Here is a 16,363-nt window from a genome sequence, read left to right on the forward strand (position 1 = left end):
GGGAATATACTTCGAGAAGGGGGATTATAGGCTCTACAACTGGGATAGGTGTCTCCAAGAAGTGAAGGGGAGGGTGGATAGATGGAAGGGGTGGAAAATGACCATGGGGGAGCGGGTACAGCTCATCAAGGCACACTTAGTTCCTTTGTTTCTGTTCGTCAGTTACATCTGCCTGCTGCCGGAGAGCCGGTACACGGCCTTGTATGGGGTGTTCTTCCGGCTGCTCTGGGGCAACAGGACGAATCCGGTAAAACGGAATGTTACCTATCTGCCTAGGAGGGAGGGGGGGGTGGGCATGATAAACCCAGTCCTGTTTTTCAGCGCTTTGTTCCTGCAGTTCAATCTGGGGAGGGCGGTAGGGCGGGAGCCACCGGGGTGGGCTAGGAGTGTCCTGCAGTGGTGGCCGAGATATTGGGACCTATGGCGGGAGGGGGGGAGGGTAGTGGCACTGCGAAGGGGGGCTCCGGGGGGGGTGAGTTATTGCAAGACCCTAGTGAAATTGGTGAGGGTGTGGGGGCTGACGGTGGGGGAGGTGAAGGCAGGACAACGGGGGGTCTGGATGGACAGAGTACGGGCGCAGGTGTTCTCAGCTCCTCTGGCGCTGAGGGACGCGCCGGCCCCACGGATGCAGCAGGGGTTACGGTTGATTGCTTCGAACCGCATCCCGGTGAAGTATAAAGACCTGGCGTGGCTGTCCTTTCACGGTAGGACTGTACGTCCGAGGAAATTTGAAATATCGCAATGTGCGGGATAGAGGGTGCCCACGGGAGGAATGTGCTGGAACTGAAGAGACGATGGAGCATTTCCTGGTGAGGTGCCCATTTACAGTCCAGGTCTCTGACCGGGTTTCCTCGTTGCTGCAGATCCCCAGTTTCCGCAACTACAGCTATGCGGACTGGGTGTATGGCCCAGAGGGTGGAGAGGGACGCGGGGATCCGGTAACACGCTTTCTGATTTCGGTGATATTGCGGTACTGCCTCTGGATGGCGCGCTGCAGGGTGTCCCTGTACCAGGAGGTCCGGCCGGCGGAGGTAGTCAGCTGGGATGTGGTAAGGGCGGTGCAGGAAGCGGCGAAGTGGGAAAGGGTGGAAAAAGGGGTGGGGGTGGCTTCGAGGTGGTGGAGACACGTGAGGCTTAAGCCGCCATGAGGGGACATGCTTCCCAGGGGATTGTGTGCCAGTTGTCTGAAGGGGTTGTGGGGGGTCGGGGGGGGGGGGGTTGATCCATTGTATTATTGAGGAGGGGGTGTACATAGATAGGCAGACCATGTCTAGCTAGGAGCCTGGGGTTTGATTTGCATGTCCGGTTTTTTTCTTTGGTCTTTCTAATAAACAGTTTCCACTGTACTATTGAGGAGGGGGAGGGGGTGTACATAGATAGGAGGACCGTGTATAGCTAGGGGCTTGGTTTTGATTTGTATGTTATTTGTTTTTAGTTTTTTCCAATAAAAAGAGTTTTCCAGTCTGCCCAACAAGATAAACTCATTTTACATGGTATGTGATACTTTATATGTATACCTGACCTTGATTTGTCCTTGCCATTTTCAGGGCACAGAACTTAGAAGTCTGCCTTGTGCTTACCCCACACATTTTCGAATTCTCTTACCAGATGGTAAAAGAATTCAAAACTGTGCGGGATAAACACAAAGGAATCCTGTTTAGAAGGAATGGATCCACAGAAGCTTAGTGGAGATTGGGTGGCAATGTGGAAATTATACACATTGGGAAGCAAAGCCTAGCACTAGCTTTGCTTCACAATCCAGCTTATAATCGAAAGAGAAAAACGCCTATATTGCGACCCAAGTCGGGAGATAGGCGTCTTTCTCCCGTGGGCGCCCAAATCGGTATAATCGAAAGCCGATTTTGGGCGTTTCCAACTGCAATCCGTCGCGGAAACGGGTAAAGTTGATGGGGGCGTGTTGGAGGCGTGGTGAAGGCGGAACTGGGGCGTGGTTATCGGCCGAGGAGAGATGGGCGTCTTTAGCTGATAATCGAAAAAAAAGGTGTTTTTACCGTGATTTTGGGTCACTTTTTTTGGACCCTTTTTTTCATAAACAGGTCCCCAAAAAGTGCCCCGACTGACCAGGTGACCACTGGAGGGAATCGGGGATGACCTCCCCGGACTCCCCCAGTGGTCACTAACCCCCTCCCACCAAAAAAAACCCATTTTACAAACTTTTTTTCCAGCCCTATGCCAGCCTCAAATGCCGTACCCACCTCTATGACAGCAGAATGTGTTCTATCCTGTGACAGCCTTTCCCTGGTTCTGATGTGGCTCTCGGGTGAGTGTGACACCTTTTCTGTTATGCGCACTGCAGAGTCACATCAGCAATGCATTGTGGTGGGTTTAGGGTATTGGGCTCCGTGATTCCAGTAGCTTGTGGCAAATGCTCACGATGTTGGTAGTTGGTAGGCTCTACTCCCATGGTGCTTTTCCCCCTGCTTACTGGGTCAGAGTGTGCCCTGTTTTGTTTCCGGTAGTCCATGAGGTAGTGGCCATTTTTGTAAGCCAGTTTTAGATCCCTTTCACGTGTTAGCCACGTTACAGAACTTAGTTCTTCCCTTGAATGTGTCTGAAAGAGGGCATTGTACAGCATTCTGCCAGCTCTGACCTACTGCTAATCTCAGTACCAGGGAGACTCGTTGCCAGTGGGGCACAACCTCTGATCTTTAGTTAACTGTGAGTAAACATGCTTATTCCAATAAAGGACGTTTTCAGAGAGATTAGTCTTCAGGTGTAAACTGGTGTGCCAATGTTATATAGTAGCAACCAGTCCTAGAGGCCTGCATGTATGCAGGTCCCTGGAGCACTTTTAGTGGGTACCGCAGTGCACTTCAGCCAGGCGGACCCAGGCCCATCCCCCCCTACCTGTAACACTTGTACTGGTAAATGGGAGGCCTCCAAAACCCACTGTACCCACATGTAGGTGCCCCCTTCACCCCTAAGAGCTATGGTAGTGTTGTACATTTGTGGGTAGTGGGTTTTGGGGGAGGGGGTTGGGGGTTCAGCACCCGTGGTAAGGGAGCTATGCATGTGGGAGCGTTGTCTGAAGTCCACCGCACTGACCTCTAGGGCGCCCAGTTGGTGTCCTGGCATGTCAGGGGGGGCGAGTGTACTACGAATCGTGGCCCCTCCCACCACCAAATGGCTCGGATTAGGACGTTTTTGAGCTGGGCATTTTTAGTTTCCATTATCGCTAAAAAAACAAACGCCCAGCTGAAAAATGTCCATTTTTTTTCGAAAATACGGTCTGTCCCGCCTCTTCACGTACCCGTTTTCTGACAGAGACGCCCATGGAGATAGGCGTTCGCGTTCGATTATGCCCCTCCACGTGTATCATTTCCACATTTAAAGTTGCAGTGGCTGCCAGTGAACACTGAGCTCTGCTTTGTTGATGAAGGGATGAAAAAGCCTCTGTCCAAGGTTTGGCCTTGAGCCCCTCCTCCCCTGGAAACTCCAGTGGTCTCTGTATCCTTCAGTGTCTACTCCCTCATTTCAAGCACATCGGAGGAGGCAGGAACAAGCTGTATCTTCCTATTCTCTGAAATAAGGAAGGAAGGAGGGAGTAAATAATTTCACATGATATATGGAAAGAGAAAAAGGAAGGAGTCTCATTGTGCCTCAGCGTGTCCAGCAGAATGGAGGCGTTTTACTGGCTAATTCTGCTCACTAGTGTCTTCGCCTGCAGCCATGGTGAGTACCAAAGTGATTCCTTTCACTATTCGCTATTCCTACCACACAAATGCAAGTGAACTTTCTGGGAACATCGTCCACTGAACTGAAAAGACATATTTTCTGCCTTCCCAGTGCGGTGACCTTCATCACAAAAATGCAATCCTGACTCACAAGGATTTATTTATCCCCCGTTCTCTGTGGGCAAAGCTGAGCAAATCAGCAACTCACCTCTTTAACATTGCTTTTGACTCGTAACCACTTGTAACCACTCGCCTCCACCTACCCTCCTCTCTTCCTTCTCGTTCACATTAATTGATTTGATTTGCCTACTTTATTTTTTGTCTATTAGATTGTAAGCTCTTTGAGCAGGGACTGTCTTTCTTCTATGTTTGTGCAGCGCTGCGTTCGCCTTGTAGCACTATAGAAATGATAAATAGTAGTAGTAGTAGGGTCTTTGGAGCCTTTTCACAGGCGTTTGCCGCTTCTACACGTGTAAATAACAACATTTACACGCGCAAATGACTAATGTGTGCAAAGAGGTATTTTAAAAGCCACTGTTTACACATATAGATCTGTAGGGGGGCAGTTTCCTAGAGGGCGTGTTGGGGGTGTCTTTTTGAGCACCCTGGAAATGTCTCCATGTATTCTAGTTTTACAGTGGAAGACACGTGTAATTAAAAAAAATGCAAACAAGGACAGGGTGGCATTCACACCTTTTCTGAGGCAGGAGATAAGTGTCAGTTAACTTGGTATTTGCACAAGCAAATAGTGTTTAAAGAAATAGAGAGAGAGAGGTCCGTCTGTCTCCCCCCCCCCCCCCCCCCCCCCCCCCACACCTTTGTTGCTTTAACGGCTCTTCCCGGACCTTGAGTTTTTTGCAATCTGGGACTAACCTCTTCAGATTGTAAAATCTGGCACTTACACGTTTGAAACCCCACGTGATGCTGCCTATTTTGAATTTCTTATTAATTGACTGCTCCAGCTGACATGCATGCATTTATTTATTTAGATTTTGCTCACACCTTTTTCAGTAGTAGCTCAAGGTGAGTTACAGTCAAGTACTCTGGATATTTCTCTGTCCCAGGAGGGCTGACAATCTAAGTTTGTACCTGAGGCAATGCAGGGGTAAGTTATATATCTTCCCTCCCAGCACCCTTCTATATTTATTTACATTCAACAGGTCTTTCGTAAAATACCACAAACATATAAGTGGTGACCAAATTATAGTGACTTCTGCTTTCTCAAAAGTACTTTTTTTTTTTTTGCAAATTTTCTTTTTCTTTTTCATAATTTTTTCTCTTCATTTTTGTTTATTGGAAGAAAAAGCCTCTGTATGTCCTCGGTCATAGATATATTTCATGTGACAATTCTTCACTGGCTAAAAACCTTCATTTTTATTCATTAGCCTTATAGCCTTTTTGATAAAAAAAAAGATGTGTTATATGCTATAAAGCTAATGAAGCTTAAAGCTATAAAGCACTTGAAAACTCTGCTTTAGGCAGCCGACTTCCCCTTCTATTGCATTGCCCAAACCCAAGAGCTGTGATATATAAAGTTTTGTTTAATGGAACTTTCTCCTATAAGTCATTGCACTGGTGGAATCTATTACAATCATCTACATATTAACATAGTAGATGACGGCAGAAAAAGACCTGCAAGGTCCATCCAGTCTGCCCAACAAGATAACTCATATTTGCTGCTTTTTGTGTATACCCTACTTTGATTTGTACCTATGCTCTTCAGGGCACAGACCATATAAGTCTGCCCCGCACTATCCCCGCCTCCCAACCACCAGCCCCACCGCCCAACCACCGGCTCTGGCACAGGCACAGACCGTATAAGTCTGCCCAGCCCTATCCCCGCCTCCCAACCTCCAGCCCCGCCTCCCGATCTTGACTAAGCTCCTGAGGATCCATTCCTTCGGCACAGGATTCCTTTATGCTTATCCCACGCATGTTTGAATTCCGTTACCGTTTTCATTTCCACCACCTCCCGCGGGAGGGCATTCCAAGCATCCACTACCCTCTCTGTGAAAAAATACTTCCTGACATTTTTCTTGAGCCAGCCCCCCTTCAATCTCATTTCATGTCCTCTCGTTCTACCACCTTCCCATCTATTCGGCAAATTGCGCACTACGCTTTATTTAAGAGAGCTATTAAAACTTATGTTTATGATCTTTTTAAAAAACTTTTTAAAAGGTTTAATTTTTGTTAGTATAAAATTACTACTACTACTTATCATTTCTATAGCGCTACTAGACATATGCAGCACTGTACACTTGAACATGAAGAGACAGTCCCTGCTCGACAGAGCTTACAATCTAATTAGGACAAACAGGCTTAATGTCTCTTACCATATCTCTTACTGTATTGTGTATTTATTTTATTAATCTTATGTAAGCCACATTATGCCTGCATGTGTGGGAAAATGTGGGGTAGAAATGTACCATAAATAAATAAGCGATAAGGACAAAGAGTAGCAAGATTCCATGCAGAATCCCAAAGAACAGCAAGATTCCGGAATCCCAAAGAGTACAAGATTCTGTGCAGAATCCCAAAGAGTAGCAAGATTCTAGAATCTCAAAGAATAGCAAGATCCCGTACATAATCTCAAACACTAGCAAACATTCCGGAATCTTACAGACAAGATTCCGTACATAATCTCAAACACTAGCAAACATTCTGGAATCCTACAGACTACTACTACTTACCATTTCTATAGTGCTACTAGACGTACGCAGCGCTGTACACTTGAACATGAAGAGACAGTCCCTGCTCGACAGAGCTTACAATCTAATTAGGACAGACAAACAGGACAAACAAGAGATAAGGGAATATTAAAGTGAGGATGATAAAATAAGGGTTCTGAACAAGTGAATAAGGGTTAGGAGTTAAAAGCAGCATCAAAAAGGTGGGCTTTTAGCTTAGATTTGAAGACGGCCATGACATATGTCCAGGATATGTCCGGCTTCTTCGCTCTGTTCTTTCCATACTCTTTGGGGGTTTGCGGTATGGAAGGGTTAATGTATTGCATTGTATTGTAAATTGTGGACATTAAATATGTGCAACCTGATATTCAGCCTGTGATGATAAGCGGCATCGGAGCTGCTCACAGCCACAGGCTGAACTGACCTCAGATATTAAATGCCGAGGCATGCGCCATAGCCAATACTGAATATCCAGATATCAGCGATCACCTGGAAGTTAACTGCGCACTGGCCGATATTCAGACCGGTGCCCTGTTAACTGTACAGCATAAAGCTAGAACAGACTTTTTACTATCCTAACTTTGGGTTCCTTTTACTAAGCTGTGCTAGGGCTATTGCACAGGTAGTGTGCGCCAAATCGACCCTACCGCCGGGGGGCGCCCTGTGTTAATCCTGAAGTTGGCATGTGCAGTTTCCCACAGTAGAAAATCATTTTCTATTTTCTACTGTGGGGAGTGTTCCCGGCGGTAATTGGCAGCGCAGCCACATTGGTGCGTGCTGGCTGATTACTGCAGGAGTAGCGTGTGATCCCTTTCCGTAATGTAAATAGCTGCATGCTACTTTTCATAATTAGCATAAGGCCATTTACTGCCTCATTTAAAAAAAGGCCCTTTTCCCAGCCATGGTTAAAAAAATGGCCCAGCATGTGCCAATTTAATGCTCATTTCATTTTTTACACGCGTCCACTAAGCACGCCAGAAATTTTCCGGCACGTGGCGCTAACCGGGCAATAATCAGTATTGTACCCATGTAGACCTTACCACTAGGTCAGTGGATGGCGATAAGGTCTCAGGTCCAAAATGGATGCACGCCATGTGGGGTAGAAATGTACCATAAATAAATAAGCGATAAGGACAAAGAGTAGCAAGATTCCATACAGAATCCCAAAGAACAGCAAGATTCCGGAATCCCAAAGAGTACAAGATTCTGTGCAGAATCCCAAAGAGTAGCAAGATTCTAGAATCTCAAAGAATAGCAAGATTCCGTACATAATCTCAAACACTGGCGATAAGGTCTCAGGTCCAAAATGGATGCACGCCAATTTTTATTTTGCTGCACATACATTTTTGCCCCCCCCCCCCCAAAAAGGACTTTTTTGCAGGTGCGCTGAAAATTGGACCTGTGCAAGTCCAACGCACGTGTCTACCGGGGCATAGCTACGTGGGGCTACGGGGGCATGGGCCCCCGTAGATTTGGCCCTGGCCCCCTCTGCCGATGACCCTCTGGACCTGCCACCAACCCGCCATCGCCATCGGGTACCTTTGCTGGCATGGGACCCCAACCCCCGCCAGCCGAGGTCCTCTTCTCCGGCGCAGCCATGTTGCTGATCTGCAAGGCTTCGTTCTGTTTCTGTGAGTCTGACGTCCTGCACATACAACGTGCAGGACGTCAGACTCACAGAAACAGAACGAAGCCTTGCAGATCAGCCAGCGAGGTCCTCTTCTTCTGGCGCAAGGCTTCGTTCTGTTTCTGTGAGTCTGACGTCCTGCACGTACAGACTCACAGAAACAGAACAAAGTCTTGCAGATCAGCCAGCGAGGTCCTCTTCTTCTGGCGCAAGGCTTCGTTCTGTTTCTGTGAGTCTGACGTCCTGCACGTACAGACTCACAGAAACAGAACAAAGCCTTGCAGATCAGCCAGCGAGGTCCTCTTCTTCTGGTGCAAGGCTTCGTTCTGTTTCTGTGAGTCTGACGTCCTGCACGTACAGACTCACAGAAACAGAACGAAGCCTTGCAGATCAGCCAGCAACGCGGCCGCGCCGGAGAAGAGGACTTCGGCTGGCGGGGGTTGGGGTCCCCCGCCAGCAAAGGTACCCAACGATGATGGCAGCGGCGGGGGAGGGTTAGTGGCGGTGGGAAAGGGGGGGTCGAAAGGGTTGGCGCTGGGGGGGGGGTCAAAGTTGGTGGTGGCGATGGCGGCAGAGGTGGAGGGGTCAAAAATGGCATGGGGGTTGTCGGCGCCGGGGGGGGGGGGCTAAAATGTGCCCCCTCACCTCGGGCTCTGGACCCCCCTCCCACCAAAGTATGGCTACGCCCCTGGTGTCTACACCAGCACAGGTCATTTTTTGGCACACCTTAGTAAAGGGCCTCTCAGTCTCTTAAAGATGCGCAAAGAAATTAGCTTAAATTCTATGATAGATTTCATCAACGGATATTAATCAGATACTAGATCACAAACTTAGTGGCATTCTTTGAAAAGATCCATTCCAGCTGTTTCCCCAGTATCTTAAAATAACAGCTTGAGCTCACTATATAATGATCACATGGGGGACGGGGACGGGGGGGGGGGGGGGACGGGACAAAAAGCACTGGGAGATTAAGGAGGCAGGCCTGCTAACATTACATCTGAGATTCAAAGCATTTGAACTTCAGCTACCAATGAAACAAATAATCTCATTTAATTTGGCCATTTCTAACCAGCCTCTATCCCTTGTACGATGGATTTTGGAACGTGCCCTCATTACAAATATATTTGCAAAACAAAGTTTAATGTGTAAAAGTGTGATGTTGAAATGTGTATCTAGGATTGTTCTGGGAAGGGTACCGTTAGAATGATCATGATTCTTGAGTGTAATTATCATCTTTGTGGGCTGACAGGAGTCGCTGGATCTCTGGCATTGTGAAAGTTAATCGCTATAACACCTGCTCTGGATCATATGATTGTTTACTTCAATGTTACGCTCTAAGAATGTTTCTAGCTCATTATCAAGTTTGTCGGACCTGGCTGGTGCTGTCTAAATCTTTTTGTTTTCAAGGTACAGCACTCTCTCTCTCTCTCTCTCTCTCTCTCTGTCTTTCACTCATTACTGAAGTTAGATGAAGTATTTAATTGACAGATAATTTCTTTTTTTTAATTTTGTAATTTTTTTATTTATGTAGTTTTAATATTACAACATCCAAGCGTTACACTTGTAAAGAAAATATAGTGTAATATGCAAACAATATCCCAGATGCATAGTGAGGCAGCGATCTGCTAACAGTCAGAGCAGCAAACCACAGAGAGCAGACCACAGGTGTAGAATCGTACAATTTATTCTAACCAGATACCTGAAGTGACCACATTAAACCCAATTGTGGAGGAGTGGCCTAGTGGTTAGGGTGGTGGACTTTGGTCCTGGGGAACTGAGTTCAATTCCCACTTCAGGCACAGGCAGCTCCTTGTGACTCTGGGCAAGTCACTTAACCCTCCATTGCCCCATGTAAGCCGCATTGAGCCTGCCATGAGTGGGAAAGCGCAGGGTACAAATGTAACAAAAATAAAATAGATACTATTTTGGAGATTCTACATGGAATGTTGCTACTATTGGAGATTCTACATGGAATGTTGCTATTCCACTAGCAACATTCCATGTAGAAGGCTGCGCAGGCTTCTGTTTCTGTGAGTCTGACGTCCTGCACGTACGTGCAGGACGTCAGACTCACAGAAGCAGAAGCCTGCGCGACCACATTGCTGATCTGCAAGGGCCGACTTCTACATGGAATGTTGCTAATAGCAACATTCCATGTAGAATCTCAAATAGTAGCAACAGTGGAGGAGTGGCCTAGTGGTTAGGGTGGCGGACTTTGGTCCTGAGGAACTGAGTTCGATTCCTGGCACAGGCAGCTCCTTGTGACTCTGGGCAAGTCACTTAACCCTTCATTGCCTGCCGCATTGAGTCTGCCATGAGTGGGAAAGCGCAGGGTACAAATGTAACAAAAAATAAAATTAAACTCTTTGTGGCTTACATAGTACCATCAAGGCGTTTGCCCAGTCTGTTGATAACAGATACAAGGTTGTATAGTGATCAAATGAGTTATAAGTGGAGAGTCGCAAGGGATGAAGATTGCTTGTTGTCTGGTACGATTATAGTCAAGCAGTGTTGCTGGGTGAAGAGGGTTACGTGGGGTCATTGGGGTAGGCCATTTTGAAGAGGTTGGTTTTTAGTGATTTCCTGAAGTTCAGGTGGTCGTGCATTGTTTTCATAGCTTTTGGGAGGCCATGCCATAGTTTTGCGCTTATGTAGGAGAAGCCGGATGCGTGGGTTGTTTTGTATTTCAGTCCTTTGCAGTTTGGGTAGTGTAGGTTTAGGTAGGATCGAGATGATTTGGTTTTGTTTCTTATTGGCAGGTCTATAAGGTCTGTCATGTAACCTGGGACTACACCGTATATGATTTTGTGGACTAAGGTACAGATTTTGAAGGTAATCTGTTCTTTGATTGGGAGCCAGTGCAACTTTTCTCGAAGAGGTTTGGCACTTTCGAAGCGAGTTCTGTTGAATATCATCCTGGCTGCTGTGTTTTGGGCGGTCTGTAATTTTTTCATGAGTTGTTCCTTGCAGCCCGCGTAGATTCCATTGCAATAATCTGCATGGCTTAGGACCATTGATTTTAGGCCAAAGCTTAGGATAGAACGAACAGACACTACACAAGACCCCAGCTACCAAGCCCTGCCCGCAGACACGCAACCAACTTGCACTACCAGAAAGGGGAAGATAGGGCATTCAGGCGGGTCTCATGGCCTAACAGGAACCCACTGTCTCAGAATACAGTCATGCGGGCCTCACGGCCTATCAGGAACCGAGTCACACCCAGGGAAGGGTGAAAGGCAACACGAGGGTCCCCATGGGGACTAGAGCACCAACACACACGAGGTGCTCCCTAAAACACAAGGGAAAGGGAACTAAGAGAGGTAACAATAGGAAACACGTCAGGCTGTACCCCACAGCGTACAAGGGAAAATAAGGGACTGTGGAAATATGGATACCGAACGCAGAGACCCACAGAAAACAGGGGAAGGCAAGGCATCAAAACTAGAGTGCAGGATCTGACACTAAACAGTAAACAGACACTGGGACAGTAAACAGAACTAAAACAGAACACAAGGGAAAAGACTGCTCTGAACACACTGCTGCCAAAGGGAGGAACACTGCAGGCAAAAAGGGTTAACCAGGCTGAGGACTCACAGCTGCCCGAGGCAGTACACTGCAGTCAGGGATTAATGTAAGCACAGGGAAGAGAAATACTGCTGACAAAGGGTTAACCAGGCTGAGGACTCACAACTGCCCAAGGCAGTAGAGGATTAACTAAGCACAGGGAAAGAACAAACAAACAACCCCCACAGAGATAAACAAAGGGCTACAAGGGAAGGACACACCAGACCAAAAACAAACACAGGAGAAAAGGGTAATTCCAAGAGCAGGGAAGCCAAAGGAACAACAGAGACAGGACTAGGCAGAAACTCACCAGATAGCCCAGAGCCCTAGAGAGAGAGCGAATCCCAGGTGTCATCTTCGACTCCTCCCTCTCCTTCTCTGCCCATATCCAGCAGATAGCCAAGACCTGTCGCTTCTTCCTCTATAACATTAGCAAAATTTGCCCTTTCCTCTCTGAGCACACCACCCGAACTCTCATCCACACTCTCTCATTACCTCTCGCCTTGACTACTGCAACCTACTCCTCACTGGCCTTCCACTCAGCCATCTATCCCCCCTTCAGTCCATTCAGAACTCTGCTGCACGTCTTATCTTCCGCCTGGACAGATATACTAACATCACTCCTCTCCTCAAGTCACTTCACTGGCTTCCGATCAGGTACCGTATACAGTTCAAGCTTCTCCTACTAACCTACAAATGCACTCGATCCACAGCCCCTCCTTACCTCTCTACCTTCATCTCCCCTTACGTTCCTACCCGTAACCTCCGCTCTCAAGACAAATCCCTCCTTTCAGTACCCTTCTCCACCACCGACAACTCCAGGCCCCGCCCTTTCTGCCTCGCCTCACCCCATGCGTGGAACAAACTCCCTGAGCCCATACGCCAAGCCCCCTCCCTATCCATCTTCAAATCCTTGCTCAAAGCCCACCTCTTCAATGTCGCCTTCGGCACCTAACCACCACACCTCTACTCAAGAAATCTAGACTGCATCAACTTGACATTTCGTCCTTTAGATTGTAAGCTCCTCTGAGCAGGGACCGTCCTTCTTTGTTGATCTGTACAGCGCTGCGTAACCCTAGTAGCGCTCTAGAAATGTTAAGTAGTAGTAGTAGCAGAGAAAAGGGTTATTAGACACAGGCTGTAAGCACCCGGCAGACAAAGATAGACTCAGAAGGCTGAAGCAAAGTAGGAGTAACTAAACTCCACTATAACACAGAGCAATAGCTCAGACAGAGCGCAGAAAAAGAATACGCCAAAACAAGAGTTGTCAAGAAGGGGAAGCTTAAGTAGCTCAGACTGACGTAGCTCAGCCCAGGTGGGACAATCAGGAACAGTTCCAAGCATTCCCCTGTCAGAGTAGCAGAGTTCACACAGAATCATAACAGCTACTATGCTGAGGCCACTTTTAGCATGGCAATAAAATGGCCGCATTTGTCTTTTTTCCCCATAATGGCCATGCATTAATTTCCCAATTAGCATGTGGTCATTAGCGCGAGAGACCTTACCGCCACTCATTTACTAGGCAGTGTGCCAATCACCGCATGTTAATCCTGTGCTAGGTTTTATCCTTTAGTTTGGGAGGTGTGTTTATGGGTGGAGAGTAGGTGTGCCACATGGGTACTTTGACACGTGCTGCTTGATTAGCACACTATCGTGGGATGCCTCAGCACATTCTACAGCAGTGCTTTCTGGTGCACAGTACACACGTGAAAGTGCCTGTCATGGCCATGAGCGGAGGAGTGGCCTAGTGGTTAGGGTGGTGGACTTTGGTCCTGGGGAACTGAGGAACTGAGTTTGATTCCTGGCACAGGCAGCTCCTTGTGACTCTGGACAAGTCACTTAACCCTCCATTGGCCCAGATACAAATAAGTACCTGTATACAATATGTAAGCCGCATAGAGCCTGCCATGAGTGGGAAAGCGTGGGGTACAAATGTAACAAAAATAAAAAAAAAATTAATGAATGGGCCCCTATATAAAGATACATTGTATAACCAGTGTCAATACATAATGAGAAGCATAGAAGCACTGCTGTGGTAGCAGTGGCGTAGCTACGAGGGGCCACGGGGGCCTGGGCCCCCGTAGATTTGGTCCTGGACCCCCCCTGCTGACAACCTTCTCGAGCCCCCCCCCCCCCCCCGCCATCGCCCATCGCCTACCTTTGCTGGTGAGGGGACCCCAACCCCCGCCAGCCGAGGTCCTCAGACTCACAGAAACAGAACGAAGCCTTGCGCCGGAAGAAGAGGACCTCAGCTGGCAGGGGCTGAAAGGTAGGCGGCGGTGGGAGGAGGGGTCGAGAGGGTCGTTGGCAGGGGGGCAAAGTTGGGGATCAATAATTATCTGTTCTTTTAAAACTAGCTAGAAATACATCCTTAAATTTGGTCGTCCCTAGATTTGGTCATCCCTAGACATGGACGTTTCTGATTTTCGACGATTTTCAAGACCAAGGACATCCATCTCAGAAACGACCAAATGTAAAACATTTGATCGTGAGAGGAGTCAGCATTTGTAGTGCATTGGTCCCCCTGACATGTCAGGACACCAACTGGGCACCCTAGGGGGCACTGCAGTGGACTTCATAAATTGTTCCCAGGAACATAGTTCCCTTACCTTGTGTGCTGAGCCCCCCCCAAAAAACCAAAACCCACTACCCCCAACTGGGCACCACTACCATAGCCCTTACGGGTGAAGGGGGCACCTAGATGTGGGTACAGTGGGTTTGTGGTGGGTTTTGGAGAGCTCGCTGTTTCCTCCACAGACATAACAGGTAGGGGGTGATGGGGCTGGGTTCGCCTGTCTGAAGTGCACTCACCTACTAAAACTGCTCCAGGGACCTGCGTACTGCTGTCATGGAGCTGAGTATGACATCTGAGGCTGGCATAGAGGCTGGCACAAAATATTTTTACAGATGTTTTTTTGAGGGTGGGAGGGGGTTAGTGAACACTGGGGGAGTAACGGGAAGTCATCCCCGATTCTCTCCGGTGGTCATCTGGTCATTTAGGGCACCTTTTTGCGCCTTAGTCATAATAAAAACAGGTCCGGGTGAAAACGTCCAAGTGCTCATCAGAGACGTCCTTTTTTTCGATTGTGGGTCAAGGACGTCCAAGTGTTAGGCACGCCCAAGTCCCGCCTTCGAATGCCTCCAATACGCCCCCTTGAACTTTGGCTGTCCCTGCGACGGAGTGCAGTTGGGGATGTCTGAAATCGGCTTTCAATTATATCGATTTGGACGTTTCTGTGAGAAGGATGTCCGTCTTCCGATTTGTGTCGAAAGATGGGCGTCCTTCTCTTTCAAAAAAGAGCCCGATAGAGAGCCAACATTCTTAGTAGACTGGCCACACAGTTTTATTTATTTATTTATTTATTTGTTGCATTTGTACCCCACATTTTCTCACCTATTTGCAGGCTCAATGTGGCTTACATAATACCGTCAAAGGCGTTTGCCCAGTCGGTGGATAACAAATACAAAGTTGTATAGTGATTGTATCAAATATAAGTGGAGGGTCGAAATGGATGAAGATTGCGTGTTGTCCAGTGCGATCATAGTCATGCTGTGTTGGTAGGTGAAGAGGGTTACATGGGGTCGTTGGGGTAGGCCTTTTTGAAGAGGTTTTTTTTTTTTTTTTTAATTTGTTTATTTCTCATTATTACAATAATTAAACAAGCATATCACTTGCAAAGAAAAGTTCACTATACAATTAAATCCTGAAACCAATTCAGTTCTCAAAATTAAATTAAACCACCATTATATTCATGTTACAGTCCACTAAGGGAGTCCAATATCCGAATATATGGAGAAATACTATATAAAAGAAAAGAAAAGAAAATTTCTAATGATCTCAATTAAAGTACAGACGTGTTTCAAGTTCAGTCATTCTTAAACAGGCACTCTTTTTGTTGTTAAAAATAAGGACAATTGGTCAGGGTGAAAATACACATATTTCACAGCTTGATATGTGATTAAACATTTACAAGGAAATTTGAGATAGAACGTTGCACCTAATTGCAAAACATCTTTTTTCATTTGCTAAAACTTTTGTCGTCTTTTTTGAGTTTCCCTCGATAGGTCCGGAAAAATACATGTTTGTAACCCACGAAAAACTTTTTCTTGCCTCTGAAAAAATTTCTTAAAAATCCAGACCTTATCTGAGGGTAACACTACTGTCGCTATTAAGGTGGTAGCTGTAGTTTGATCTATGTCAGGCATTTCCAATAAAGCAGATACATCAAGTGATTGATCTTGTAGAATATTATTTCTTTGTTGGCTATCTAGTCCTTTCACAGGAATATAAAAAACCTGTGCAAAAGGTGGAAAGTCTTTCTCTTCTATCCCAAGAATTTCTTTAAAATAAGCCTTCAGCATTTCTCTCGGGGAAACAAATGGTTGTTTTGGGAAGTTAATAAAGCGTAAATTATTATTTCTTAAACCATTTTCCAACATTTCTGATTTTCTCCTCAAGTTAATCAAATCTTTAAGCATTGTAGATTGTAATGTTTGTGTTTGTAAGAAATCTTTTTCTTGTTTAGCCAAATCTGTTTTAAGTAATTTCACTTCTGTATCTATTTCTTTAACCTTCCCATCTAATAATGCTACCTCTTTAGTCACTTTTTGCATTTGAGGGCACAAAGTCTTTCCCATTTCAGCAATTAGTTGCCATATGTTATCCAAAGTAACTTCCTTTGGCTTCTGAAAAGTCTTTGCAATATCAGTATTCTCAACTGGCTCTTGTGAAATACGTTTCTCACCTTCCAATGTTTTTAATATCTCCTCCATTCCAGCCGTAGCTCCCT

The 16,363-nt window shown here is 46.6% G+C and overlaps 1 protein-coding gene across 10 annotated transcripts in view; it reads left to right on the forward strand.

The window, feature by feature from the left end:
- The first annotated feature begins 3,480 nt into the window (after nt 1-3,480).
- Nucleotides 3,481-16,363, forward strand: part of VSIG4 (V-set and immunoglobulin domain containing 4) — a 69,271-nt gene continuing 56,388 nt past the window's right edge. For 3 of the 10 annotated variants that reach the window (XM_030210402.1, XM_030210404.1, XM_030210407.1), the window contains exon 1: nt 3,483-3,693. In XM_030210402.1, coding sequence (XP_030066262.1) covers nt 3,639-3,693 — 55 coding nt within the window. In that variant the 5' untranslated portion in view covers nt 3,483-3,638. Of the gene's footprint in view, nt 3,694-16,363 lie in introns of all 10 variants that reach the window. The other 7 variants (XM_030210403.1, XM_030210405.1, XM_030210406.1 and 4 more) reach the window with 6 other exon arrangements.

The sequence above is a fragment of the Microcaecilia unicolor genome, chromosome 7 (genome assembly GCF_901765095.1).
Source record: "Microcaecilia unicolor chromosome 7, aMicUni1.1, whole genome shotgun sequence".
Lineage (NCBI taxonomy): Eukaryota > Metazoa > Chordata > Amphibia > Gymnophiona > Siphonopidae > Microcaecilia > Microcaecilia unicolor.